The sequence below is a fragment of the Ixodes scapularis genome, unplaced genomic scaffold (genome assembly GCF_016920785.2).
Source record: "Ixodes scapularis isolate PalLabHiFi unplaced genomic scaffold, ASM1692078v2 PGA_scaffold5__190_contigs__length_132052651, whole genome shotgun sequence".
Taxonomy (NCBI): Eukaryota; Metazoa; Arthropoda; class Arachnida; order Ixodida; family Ixodidae; genus Ixodes; species Ixodes scapularis.
In genome coordinates, this window is record NW_024609880.1 from 36,931,011 (window position 1) to 36,944,677 (window position 13,667).

Below are 13,667 nucleotides of genomic sequence, written 5' to 3' on the forward strand. Positions count from 1 at the left end.
TCGCGTATGACCGCGCGCGCATTTGGAGATGATACGCGGCGGCGTCTGGCGCATTTCGCTGTCCCCAGTCGTGGTCACGTGGTATTTTCCGGTACACGCGCTCCCGTAGAGAGGGGAGAGCTGACCTGGTCGCCCTTTATAGAGTTGGTCGTGGTCTGCATAGGAAAACTATCGTTTTGAAATTGCTTATAAATTTGTCGTTTTCATGTGTTACATTGCATTAGGACAGTTCAGAGCAGATAACTATGGAGCTATATTTCTATATTATATCATTCTTCATGACAAAAAAGCCACGTAAACACAAATACAGTTTTTTAGATTTCCATCCTTTGTCCAAACTTTTAGTTCTTGAGCATGAAAAATGACAAAAATAAAAAATACAAGCTCATAGTTATCTTCCCCTTAAAATTTCACACCAGAAAAATTCATAAAAAGGAATCCAAGTTGCGTAATAACAAAACGATAGTTTTCCTAAAGTGAAATTTATGCCAAAAAGTGGAATGGAGAAAAATGCGTTCAAAGTGCTCCAACCTCTACCTTTCCTTTAGCATCGGTGGACCGAAACTAGTTTATAAAAAATTACCTATACAGTGTAAACTAATGAAACGTTCTGGGAATACTCTCTAGATGTTGGTGGATGTAAATATGACATTTTTTAAAATCAACTTTTTTTGCAGAAATTGTTTTTTTTGGGTAGTGTCCCACCACAGTGGCAAATGAGAGTTCTGATCACAATAGGAGACTGGATCCATAAAAAAGAGACATAAATACTTGTACCTAGCTTGTTTGTTACCGAATAAACTCCTGGTTTCCATATTAACAAGGCAGAATTGTGATGACAGATCAGTTTCCAAAAATTTAGTCCATAGATACATATTAATTGAATGAGACAAGACACTTTTCTCTCACCTTCCTCTCTTTCACTTGCAGGCACAGCTACCGACTTTAGCAAGGCAGCAGCACTCGTGTCGGGTGGCGTGTGTCTTTCAGCCACCAGCTGCAACTCCAGTGACAGGCGCTTCTGTGCAGACGTTCGCAGCGGAGCAACGGCCCTTTTTGCAAAGTTCAGAGCAACTTCATCTGGACTGTCTTCCTCCATGGCAAAAGCTCGCTGGAGGAGATCACTGGCCTCGCTTTCCGTCATCGGATCGAGCATCACAGAACTGTCCGAATCGCTGTCTTCAACCGTGACCAACACTTTTTCTGATCTCTCAGAAGTTTTGGAAATGCACGTGCTCTTTTCCCTTTCCCCTCCGGTGATCCTTTTGCTGGCGTCCGACTGCTTTTCTGGTGACGCCGAGCACGTCCTGAAGTCAGCTTCATCACCCCTGCTTTCTTCACTGTTCCTATTCAGCTGGTCTTGAATGTCAATGTTGAAACTGGAGGCAGTTTGTCCGGAATGCACAGGAGAGGCCCACGGAGAGAGCTCAGCTCGCAAAGGATGGGCGTCTGAGCAGCCCTTGTTGTCTTTGTAACCGGTGGGATCATGTGGAGCATTTGCGGGCGAGACCATCGTTACACTTTGGTGTTTTTCTTGGCAACACGAGGAGGCGCGATGCACTTCAGCAGGTGCCAGTTGAAGCGAAACTTGCGATGTCTTCAAGTAACTGTGCTTCACATTTTCTTGCTCTTTAGAATTGAAATTGATAGACACGGTTGCAGCACATGCTGCCGATTGTCTGGGTTGGGAGCTTCTAGAATGTGGCTTGTCTGCCCTGGCCTCTGGGGAAGCTAAGAAGTGGTCGTAAGAGGGAAGGTAGGTTTCGTCGCTGCAACCAGCATCGAGAGCTCTCGAGGAACAACCTTCATTTTGCATCCGATCAATCGATGGGGGAGGTCTGGCCTCTCGAACTTGTTGCTGCGTCGCGCCCACCGACATCACTTCCTCTTCTATGCAGCCAAATTCCATTGGCACCGCTTGTTCAATGTGATATTCCTCTGCCTTCTTTGTCAGAGACTCGTCTTGACCTCTCGTGCAAGCTGCCTCAACAGAGGACTGCAAACCGCTCTGCGTGCAGTCTCCATTGCCATGTTCCGGTTCTTCGACCTCTCCCACCAAAGGCCCTACTGCAGTTCCTGCAACTTCGTCCGGGCTACCGTTTTCGCTAAAGGGGCTTGCGTCCATCAGCTCCGAGTCTTCGATAATGGTCTGGAGCTGGCACTGGAAGCCTTTGTCCACGAGCTGTCTTTCGGAAACTTGAAATTGCTCTTCTGTTTCATCACATATCACTTCAGAATCCTCGTTGTTCTGCTTGGGAGACGACTGCCCATCCCTCCGAGTCTCACTCACGCTGGTGACTTCAGCCACTTCTGCTTGAACATTCTCCATTTCTGCCTCGTTTCCATCCGTAAATTTGACTGAACAGGTCTGCACATTCTCAGAAGGTTTTTTAAAGGCAATAACTGAGCTTCCACCATCCACAGGTTTGTCACTGGAGACTGATCTAGAATGGAGCTCATCAGGCATGGCCAACAATGGGATGTTCTCTTTAGTAGAGGCATGGTTGGAAGCATCTGAAACATGAACTTCCCTTTCGATGGTCGGGGACACTTCAGAACACAGAACTGAATTTGACGGTACGGGAAGTGCAGCAACTGGAGGTGCTTCTTGATGGCCCCTTTGGTTCAAAGCAGCTTCAGAGCAGCTCTGGTTAACATCCACAATGTCAGTCTGAGTCACCGCCTCCTTGCAAATAATCACCCTGTTTCCGGGCCTCTCTGTGCACATCCCAACGTCCACAAGCACAGGCTTTCGCGATGTTCCCTTCAATGTGACTTTTGTGATCCCGTTGACCCAACTGACAACAATGTCCGTGGTGCAGTTTGGACAGCTGAGGCATGTCTCGACTCTTGGTTCAGATGCGCTGTTCCCGAGCTCCTCACATGTTTCCTCGTAAGAAGCAGTCGAGGCCAATGCAAGGCTGGATGGCATGTCAGAAGCCTCCTGTGACACGGCACGGTTCCTGGTCATGCCTTTAGTGCTTCCCTGCAACATTGTTGTTATTGGAATAGAGGCACTCGCTGGTGACTGCAGGATATCCCGTTTTTCGGGAAGGGCTTCCTTCCGTGGCACTGCTGGACTGCTGTCCTTGGCAGTAGCAGCAGCAGGAGATCGGCGTGCAATAGGCTCTTCCTCGAGCTCATTGCAGATGTTGCTTATCAGATCCAGAGTGCTCAGGGCGCCACTGCTCAGCGATTCTAAGTCTTGCGTGTCTGCCGAGATGTCAAACGTTTTGCGGCTCGATTTCTTGAAGAGACCCTCGAGATCCTTTAGCGACATTGCTGGAGTCTCGGGGTGTTCTTCAACGTGGTTGTCTTCTGCACCCTGGCCTTCAATGTGCAAACTCTCAGGGTTTTCTTCCATGTGGTTGTCGTATATAAGCTGGCCTTCAGTGTGTAACTCACTGGGTTGATGCTCATTACCAATAGGCTTGGAGCTGACTACTTCACCCTCAGTCTCTTCATGTCCTCGAGAAAGATTATCGTATGATGGTAGCTCTTTTGGCGCAGTAGTCGAAATGCTAGGTTCTGATGACCTCTTGACGTTTAAGTGGTTTTGTTTCTTGTTCAGGGATAATGAGCTAGTTTTCTCCGGCCTTGACATATCAGTGTCGGGGCCTGGCTCAAGCTCCGAAGTGCGGTCGTTCAGAGTTTGACGTACAGCAGTCACTTCCGCAGAACTTCTTTGTGCTGAAAAGCCAAGCTCCACCCGACCAGGCCGCTTGGGTGACATGGGGTATCCCTGAGCACTGCTCTTCTCGGTAGGTACCCTCAGGTTAGAGACATCTTTCAAAGCAGCAACCGCAATAGGCTTATTGGGAAGCCCGGGCCAAGTCTCTTTGAGCACGGCCAGCTCGAAGCCTTCTGCTCCATTGATCTTTTGCTGCAGCTCTTTGGCCTCCTCTTCTGTTTTCTGCAATAGCATGCTCCTCTTCATCCTCTTTGACTGCCTCCTCGAAGCGTCCTTCATGGTCCTCTTCTTGGACTGTGGAGCTTTTGGAACTTGATCTTCGTTGCCTTGGAGCATGTCACCGGGGGTGACAAAGAGCTCAATTTCCAGCTCCTGAGCATCTCCATTCTTTACAGCTGCCTCCTCAGCACAGTAGTCTCTCAGGTTCTCGAACCCTCTCAACGGACTCTTTGCCTTCGTCTTTCTGGCGGGAGCAGTCCTTGTGCCCCTGCAACCGCCCCTGGGCCGCCGCCTCTTCCCCTTCTGTGCGGCTGCATGGAGGGACCTCTGACTCGGAACAAATTTGTAGGGGTCGCTGTCCGAGACATCCAAGAGCTTCTTCCTGCCTGCCGGACTGCCGAGCTTTCTGACCGGCTTGGACGTCGTGAAAAACCGGTTGGGCATAGATTTTCGAGCACCTTGGACAGTCTCGTTCTTGCCGGTGTTCGACACAGGATCTTTGGGATTGGCACTGACGACTGGAACCACAGTTTCACAAGTCTGTAGCCAGTTTCCCACTTTCTCACTCTGACTAATTGCGCCGATGGTCGAGCTTTCGTTGCCGGCATTGCCATCCGACAGGGTAATGGTTCCAGCCTGCGATTCAGAAGGCTGTCGAACTTGAAGGTTGAAGGAGGAACATGAGGATACTGATGATGTGCTATCGCCAGCTGTGATTATGCAGGGCATCTCAGCTGCGGCAGAGGCTCGCCTTAGGAGGCCCCGCACTGGCAATGCTGACGAGGAAGCTTGTAATTGAGGACCTTCGTGTGCTGGCTGATTTGAGGTGGCACGGGGTAGCCTTTGGGAGGTTCTGGTGTTAACCAGTGGCTTGATTCCAGAGGTTTCCAATGCTTTGTAAGATCTGAGACCAAAGTGAAAAGCATTTAACATAGCCAGACGGTTCAAGTGAGTATCAAATTCAAGCTGGATGGATCAAGATCAAGATCACCCATCCCATTTTTTTTTTTTTTTTTTTTTTTTGTTTTGCTAAATATCTCTAACATAAAAATTCCGAGACATCGCCACCTTCCGATTCCCGTTGGACGTCAAGCTATGTCCGGCGGGAATTGCGCATCAACGGCGCGGTCTGCGGCATTGGTACGTCCGAAAAGCGAGTTCATAGCGGGTTCCAGTGCTTTTGTCTGCAATCTGCACGCGTGATATCAGGTCCCGTAACACGCGAGTTGTTTCCGCATGTATATTACATCGTGAAATGCAAATCTGCTGCGTTCGTGATTTCTGGTATCCGTTCCCGGGTTTGCGGTGGATTTCCGTGTTTCTGTCCGCAATCTGCGCTCGCGATATCAATTCTTATAGTCCGTTGCAACCTAAGAACGAAGGGCGAGGGTAAGACGGGCCGGGGAGGAGGAAGCAGACGGAATGCTAAAGAGAGAAGGAGGTTTCCCCCTCTCTTCTCCAGCGTTCTGTCTGCTTCCTCCTCCCCGGCCAATCTTACCCTCCCCCTTCGTTCTTAGGTTGCAACGCACTATAGTTGTAACACATGTGAGTTGCTCCAGCGTATATATTGCATCGTAAAATGCGATTCTGCTGCGTCTGCGATATTTTTTCTTGTGACACGCGAGTTTGTAGCGTATTCCCGCGTTTTTGTCTGCAATCTGCGCTCGAGATATCGGTTTCCGCGACACGCAAGATAGTATTCGCAACTCCAACGCCCTATAGGTGGCGGGGCGGTAGTTCCAAGATGGCGGAAGGGACGGGGATAGATTGTCCAGGATATCCCATGCGCCTGCTCGCTGACGCTGTTCAGCGAGCTAAAAATGATTTATTTGTCTACAAACGCGAAGCGGTTATGGAGGGATCGTATAACAGGTGACGGATATGCTGATGCACGTTAGGAAAACGAGTATGCTGTTATTTAGAAGTTGCAGAAACCTCAAAGTGCGAAACTTTGTGGTGAACGAGCGCGTTTGAGGTACCGGCCACGTTACTGTTTGTGGCAGAATATTTTTTGAAGGTGATGAAGATATATTTGCGCTTTGCCTGGCCATTAGTGCTCTAAAAAGAGAGCCGCGAACGGTGACCGTCAAGCATCGGAAAAGCAGCAATACACATTATTGGTGTCTTCGCGTCACAGCCTCTCAAATCGTTCCTCACCGTCTCGGTTTTAGTGCATTGGAGCACGTAATCAAACTGCTCTATGGTTATTGATAAAAAGTTTATTAGCGCACACTACCGTGCGGTGTAGCATTACGACCGCAAGATCGCGCTGCGGTTTTGAAGCACAATTTTCAGAGCGCGCCAAAATCGTTGTCGTGCTCATCACTAAAAAAAAAAAAAAAAAAAAAACATTGTAGTTTTTATACTTCTTGTCACATATACGACACTCCCAAACTTCAGTTCGCCGTGCAGCCTACTGACGTCAAACTGACGGCCCAACTTTTACGAGAGGCTTGATGACGACGCAATATCAGACCAGAAGTAAACAGGACAGGCGCTACTTCTTGCCCTTGTTTCTGTTGCGCTATTTTATATGTTTTACTAAGATGAACCAACTAGCCCAACAACGTACCTTACTAAGCAATATAAGACATTAAACAGCTAAAGTACGCATCAAAGAGTACCGAAAAACCAAACAAAAACACTGCGGTTTTGCAGAAGGGCCAAGAAAACCCCGATTACTTTCTTTGTTTTACAGTCATTTACACTTACTTAAGCTAGTTTAATAAGTTGTACAACTCGGCTATTAAGCCGCTCGTGAAAGTTGGTAGCGCCGGTTGAACGTCAGTGCGCTGTACGTCCAACTGAAGTTTAAGGGTGTCGTACGCTATGCAAAAACTGCCTACTAACATAATCGGCGTGTTAAGAGGTTTATTTATTTCTCTATCAAAAAAATGTTTTAATATACCGTACATTTGTTGTACCGTGTTATTTGCAACATTGCGGTCCCTCCGGCCAAAACTGCGCCTTCTAAGTCCTCGTCACAAACGGCTGGCGAGCACAGACGCGCTTAAAATGCTTCGAGCATCTCTGTATTTGCTTTGTGATTACCTGAAAGCAAGTAATTCTGACTTTTTAAATTGCTTGAAATAAATGGTCATGTTCCTTGTAACGACCTTAAAACGCGAACCCATTCCCGATTTGTATTGCTCGCTATACCGTTGGGCGACTAGTCTTCTTCTACTTACGGCAAAGAATAGACTTTTCGTTGACCGTACTATAGAGATCTCCATTATTAGCGGGAGCGTTTTCCATCACGTTGAGCACAGATTGGGCTAGCGGCCATGCACAAGACCAGAAATCCGCTGCGTATGCGATACACGAAAAGTCTGTAATGAAAATAGACCTTTCGGTCCTTTATGCAAGGCTGTTGCAAGGCTGAGCACAAGAATTACTTTTTTAACGCGCTCACTTTTTTTCGTTAAAACGGCTTCACGCCATTAAGGCCAACCGACAGTCCCTGCCACCGTTTCCGCGCCGCCGCCGCCGCTGCCGTCCCCGCTCCTCTGGTTCTCCGTTCGTCCGCGGGAGGGCGAGCGGCGCGCTGGAGTTGCGAATAGGGTTCCCGTGTGTTTATTGCATCATGAAACTTGAATCTGCTGCGTCCGCGACCTGCGGTATCCATTCCCATGAGATGCGAGTTCTCGGCGGGTTTCTGCAAGTCCTTCGCACCGTGAAACACGAATCGGCTGCGTCAACCACTTGCGGTATCCTTTCCCATGACACAGGAGTTTGTAGCGAATTCCCGAATTCCCCATGTTTATCACATCGTGAAACGCGAATTTGCCGTGTCCGCGATCTGCAATATCAGTTCCCGTGTCATGTGGTTTGTAGCGGGCGCCCCGATGCTTATCATTAATTTTTGATAACGTTTTGCTGTGGCATCCCCAAAGATAGCCCTCCCCATGTTTTTCACCATTTATCTTTTTAATTTGGGTGGGCGTTCTTAGGGGATTTTACGGTAGGTTTTTCTGGCAAACTACAGATGGATGAGTAGGAACTGGTATTAGTTTTGGATAGTGTCACATTAAATAGTGAAATAGCCATACCTATAAAGGTTGCTGCTTTTATGTCCTGCCATGAAAATCTAGATGGCCAGCAGCAAAGTAAATTATCGTATTTTCCGGACTATATTTTGCAGACTATACATGTTTGAAAGTTGACATTTTACCCGATGCAGACTTTCTACAGGTGCGGACTATACAAGGATTCATTTTTTTCTAGATTTTTCACTGTGACAAGACATGAAGGATTTTATAAATGCCGGAGTATACTAATGTTGATTTATGTATGACAGAAGCTTCCTTGTGAGCTAATACAGCAGGCATTTGTCAAGGTGTGCTGTGTATGATAACTTTGCAAACTTTGCAAACTATGCAGTGTGTGCGGACTATAGTCAGGAAAATATGATAATTGAAATATGATTCACACCAGCTTCTCAAGGTCCGTCTTATTTATCCAAGCTACATCAGGACAAGCTTCCTATCTCACCTTATATCAGAAGTGGATCTGGACCTTTTTGTGGTGTTTGAAACAACCTCCGAATCTGAAAAAGAGAAAAAAAAAAAAGAAATTATATCTTGTGAAAAAAGTGACAAGTTACACAGTGAAATCATCTGCACGCTCGTAGTAGAACTCAGTGACCCAAACAGTGCCTTTAACCTCAATCAGGCCTGGCAGTGTCGTGAAATTAGAAAAATGTAATTTAAAATCGAAAAATGTGCAAACAAATGCACAACCCACTTCTGCATAAAAATTACCGTAGCTTTTTAAAACCACACACAACCCACTTCTGCATAAAAATTACCGTAGCTTTTTAAAACCACACACAACCCACTTGTGCATAAAAATCACCATGTCACATACATGCGACATACTCAGGGTATCTGAAGACAGAGACCACAGCAAAACAAGTAAAGCTGTGGAACAGCCCATGGGCCTCATGTTGCAACACACAAAGGCATTGAAGTAAAAGAAAAGAAAAACCACAAAATAGGGATAGAAACCATGTAAAAAGAAGTGTAGAGAGCACAGGAAACTAAAACTTTCAGCCTTTCCGCTCTGCTGAAGAAGGAAGACCAGCGAAGCTGTACTATGGTGAGAATGAGGTATTTATAAATGTAAGGATTAAGGTGTGATTGGGTAATTGGTTATTTGAATGATTAAAGAATCCGACATATATCATATATAACGATTCAAGGTTGTTATTTACGCGCTCGTCCCGTTGTGTTTCTTCTTCATCCTAGTCTGTTTTTCACGCTGTTTCCTACAATCAACTCCCACCAACTCGCACAACTATCCATTCTTCTATGATAGCTGGAAAAGTTGCCGCCATCTATGAGCGACGGTGGCAACCAGACTGGTTGTCTGGTTGCCGCCGTTGCTCATAGATGGCAGTAGCTGTCCAGAGTTTTGTGTCGACATTTGTTTTGTACCGGACATGAAACTTGGGAACCTAGCCCTTAACAGCTCCACTGTGAAAAATAAAATATGAAATCAGTGATGTGATTGGCCTGAGCCGTTTTGGAGCACGTTCTGGAGCAGCCAACACAGAGTTTTGGAGCAGCAAAACTGGCTTTTGAAGCAGCTAAAACAGTGTTTCGGAGCAGCAAAAGTGGCTTTTGGAGCAAATAGTCTTAGGGAAAAAAAATATATTCATTTCAAGTGGTGGACAAACGAAGGACACATTGCTCGCCGCAACCAACCAATTATTGTCGAGATAGGCCACCTGGGAGTCTTTCAACATGTAACTGAAATGCTAATGACATGACACATTTTGCAATGCTTCAGTTAAATGACATAAATGTATTGGACCAAACTGCAGATATTTAAATTTATTTGAAAATGACCAGGTTAGTACTAAATATCACATCATTAGGTTGACTAGTAATATAATAAATGGAAACAGTCTCCAACTGGTGAAACACGTAACTACTGCCGTGCAATGCGAAATCGTCACGCGAGCGGAGATGGCTGTTCGATCGAAACCATGCCATTCCGCTCCGTCTCCAACTAATTTTCAAAATTGTATGCAAAATGTAACTGTCCAACATACGACAAAAAAAAAAAAGAGTAAAAAAAAAAACAGTCCAGCGGCACGTGCTTGCCAGGCCGGCAGGCGAGGCACAAGCTAAACACAGAAGAAAAAAAAGAACCTGAGCTTATCGATGCAAGACTTTTCAAGTCATCGCGATACAGGGTCCAAAATTTCTTGGAGTGCTTTGTGCAAGGACTGAACTCGAGACAAATAAGCACGCTGTGCGGGTTCAGCATGCGGACATTGCCTACTTTGCTTTAGCTCATTTCTATTCACCAACATCTTTCGCGGCTGATTTTTCCCGTACCGGAGTACGTCTCTAAAGAAAGCCTACCGATAGAAACCTAGGCAATCAATACTTCGACACAGCAGTCTTTGAGCTAAAGAGGAATTTTTGTAGTAGCGCATTAAACGAGAACAGGATTGTTGATGAACATGCGGCAGTCCTTACGTTTCAGTTAGAAAGTGCCATAACTGGAGTGACGTGGGGACGGCAACATCCGACGTCGCGCGACCATGGTGACTGGCAGGCAGGACCACATATAGTTTGGCCACGGCCGTTGCTTTCAGGAGCGAGCGCTTCAGCTCACAAAGTAACTCCCACCATGCAAAAACATGGTTTCGCTTCACAGCATGACGGCATGGCTGGTACCCAGCACGCTAGCGTCGGGGTGTCCACACACGCCCACGTCTATCACTGAATTTTTTTTTTAAAGACACGAGACGAGAAATGGCGGGAAAAACCATGCAAGACCGGATGAACGATTGATGCAAGGTACTTTGTGTCGGACGGCTGCTTGCACCACCTAGCTCATGTGTGCTCAATTAAGGTATTCAGTTTAGCTTCGGTTTTCAAAAGCGACCAAAATTGATCCTTTGGCGCAGGCTTGGCGCAGATTACCCATATTTTGTCAAAATGTAGCAGGATGTAGCAGGGTTAGCCCCTTGGCGCAGTTTGGCGGAATTGGCGCAGCAATCACATCACTGTGAAATAAAACTCACCACTGTTGACTGAAACTGCTCTTTTGCTCCTCCGCAATGCAACCTGATGTGAAATTCGGCAAACATGCAGTTTTTATTTTTCCTGAATTATTCAGACACCACAAAGGCACAACTTAACCAAAATATGTTATCACGTCTTACTACTACTACGGTAGTTGAAATAATATTAGAGACTAAAAATTGCCTAGATTTCAATGTGATGGACTTAAGCCATTTTGGAGCACCTCTTGGAGCAGCCAAAGCAGTGTTTTGGAGCAGCAAATGTGGCCTTGGAGCAACTAAAATTGTTTTGGAGAAGCAAAAATGGCTTTGGAACAGCCAAGACAGTGTTTCAGAGCAGCAAAAGTGGCTTTTAGAGCAGATATTCCTAAAGAAATAAAAATATTTGTTTTTAAAAAAAGCTGTGCAACAATTTCAGTGCTTCGCTTCAATAATTTGGGAGTTGGTGTCTCGGCGTTTCTGAAGTAAAGAGCAATAAACCGCTTTTGCCTGCATGCCCTAGTTTTTATTTTAAAAATTGACAAAGATTGAGGTTTTTGGCATCTCTCAACTCCTTCACCATCTTCCGAGTCACGTGCACTGTGACATGAATGGGGGACGTGCAGGGTTCCGGTGAAGCTCTCTTTCTTGAGCCATCAGTGAGCAGTGAGAGCACAGCCGCTTGCGACCACGTGACTGCCGATCAACATGGCGAGAGGAGGAAAGTCGGGGTCCGACCATCCTTATCCGGCTCTGCCCCCATCCCCCTCCGGCTTCTGGCGGCTGTTCGCAGTAGCAGATAGAGCTGACGGTTTTGTTATACGGAGTTTTAGTGGCCGACGCCACTAAAACTCCGTATAACAAAAGTTTTATCGATGATACCAGGTTTTTGACGCATTTGTATTTATAGAAAAATTGCCTTTATCGAGCAAGTATTTGCACAACTTGCTATCTTTTTACAAGTCCCCCTTTGACGTCATGCCGCGTGGTTCTCATGGCCGCCGCTCACGGCTGCAGGTCGGGAAATATTCTAATTTTTGCCTCGCGATTACGCGGCAGAATCGCATCATTTCGAAGGAAGGAGATGTGTTTTCTGTCCTTTGTGACAAGATAAACAAAGTCAAAAGTAGAAGACGCAAATTCTTTCAACGTTTAAATCGTTACACAGCTCCTTTAAGTGCTGCACAAACGAAGGGCACTTTGTGTTGTGTTGTGTTCTGATCTGATGTGTTGTGACAGCACTCGCTGCTTGTGTTTTTTACTGCTGAGACATCCCACAAGTGTAGAGCGTTGTAGGCATTGCCGAGCGATTCCGAAAAACCACTGGCCACCGTTTTACTGGATGCCGACGTGCCAGATTTTCATAAAGAGTAAGCAAACATAAAGCAATGGATTGCAAGCATCCTGGCTGGTGCCTCTGTTGTGCAACCATGTTCGCATGCACACGAGGGCAAGTTCGGCAGGCTTGCAGTTCATTGCGCAAGCAGAAACAACGGCTGTTTGGTTGAAACCGAAACCACTCCACTTTGCTCCGTCGCCAACTGATTCCCAAAATTGTATGCAAAATGTAACTGTCGAGCATAGAACAAAAAACAGTCCAGTGGCGCGTGTTTGCCTGGCCGGCAAACAAGGTAAAAGCTAAACACACACAAAAAAAAGAAAAAAAAACTTAAGTGCATTGATGCAAGATGATGCAAGCCAGGGTTAGAAAGTTCTTGGAGCACTTTGTGCAATGACTCAAATCGAGACAAACAAGCGCACTGTATGAGTTCAGCGAGCAGACATTGCCTTTTTTGCTTTAGCTCACTTCTCTTCACCAACTTTGTTTTGCGGCAGATTTTTCACCAACCGGGGTCCATCTCAAAAAAAAGCCCACAGAGAGAAACCTAGGTAATCAATACTTTGACACAGCAGTCTTTGAGATAGAGAGATTTTTGTCGTAGTGTATGATTTGAACAACAGGAATGTTGATGAACATGTGGCATTACTTAGTTTCATTTTAGAAAGCGCCATATCTGCAGCGACGTGGGGACCGCAACACCCGACGTCGCGCGACCACGGTGACAGGAAGGCAGGGACTAAATATAGTTTTCCCACGGCTTTTGCTTTCAGGAGCAAGCGCATCAGTTCACAAAGTAACTCTTGCCGCGCAAAAACATGGTTTCGTTTCACAGCCTCCGCACACAGCCGCATCTATCGTTGAAAATATTTTTTTTTTAAAAAGACGCGAGAAAAGATCTAAGAGACACCGAAATCGCGAAACGCAAGACGGCGGGAAAACCATGCAAGACCAGATGGATAATTGATGCAGGGTACTTTGTGTCGGGTGGCCGCTTGCACCACTTAACATATGCATGCTCAATTACAGTACTCAGTTTAGTTTCGGTTTTGAAAGGCGACCAAATTTAGATTTTTTGGCGCAGGCTTGGCACAGATTACACATATTTTGGCAAAACGTAGCAGGATGTAGCAGGGTTAGCCCCTCGGCGTAGTTTGGTGCAAGTGGCGCAGCAATCACATCACTGAGATTTTGTCATAAACTTTGTACAAGAGCAGGACAAAAACCCTTACTCTTCCTATCTGTCTACTGTTATTACAGTTGTTCAAAATATGTCATTTGGAATTATTCGACCAAAATTACTAATCATTTCAGATGGTCTTTTTTCTTAGAGTTTACCCTCCAAATCTATCACTATTACAAATAAAAATGTTCAAGGAAGGAGGTGCGAGTTTTTTTGG

At 46.0% G+C, this 13,667-nt stretch overlaps 2 protein-coding genes across 3 annotated transcripts in view; both read right to left on the reverse strand.

Annotated features, from left to right (window-relative positions):
- LOC120839221 (estradiol 17-beta-dehydrogenase 8-like) overlaps positions 1–13,667 on the reverse strand; it is a 604,311-nt gene that overhangs the window by 438,263 nt on the left and 152,381 nt on the right. The window lies entirely within an intron of this gene.
- LOC8034297 overlaps positions 1–13,667 on the reverse strand; it is a 38,739-nt gene that overhangs the window by 18,755 nt on the left and 6,317 nt on the right. For both annotated transcript variants that reach the window (XM_029994820.4, XM_029994819.3), the window contains exons 7-9: positions 10,950–10,992; positions 8,402–8,456; positions 910–4,814 (exon numbers count right to left, since the gene is read on the reverse strand). In XM_029994820.4, the coding sequence (XP_029850680.3) occupies positions 910–4,814; positions 8,402–8,456; positions 10,950–10,992 (4,003 nt within the window). The remainder of the gene's footprint in view (positions 1–909; positions 4,815–8,401; positions 8,457–10,949; positions 10,993–13,667) is intronic.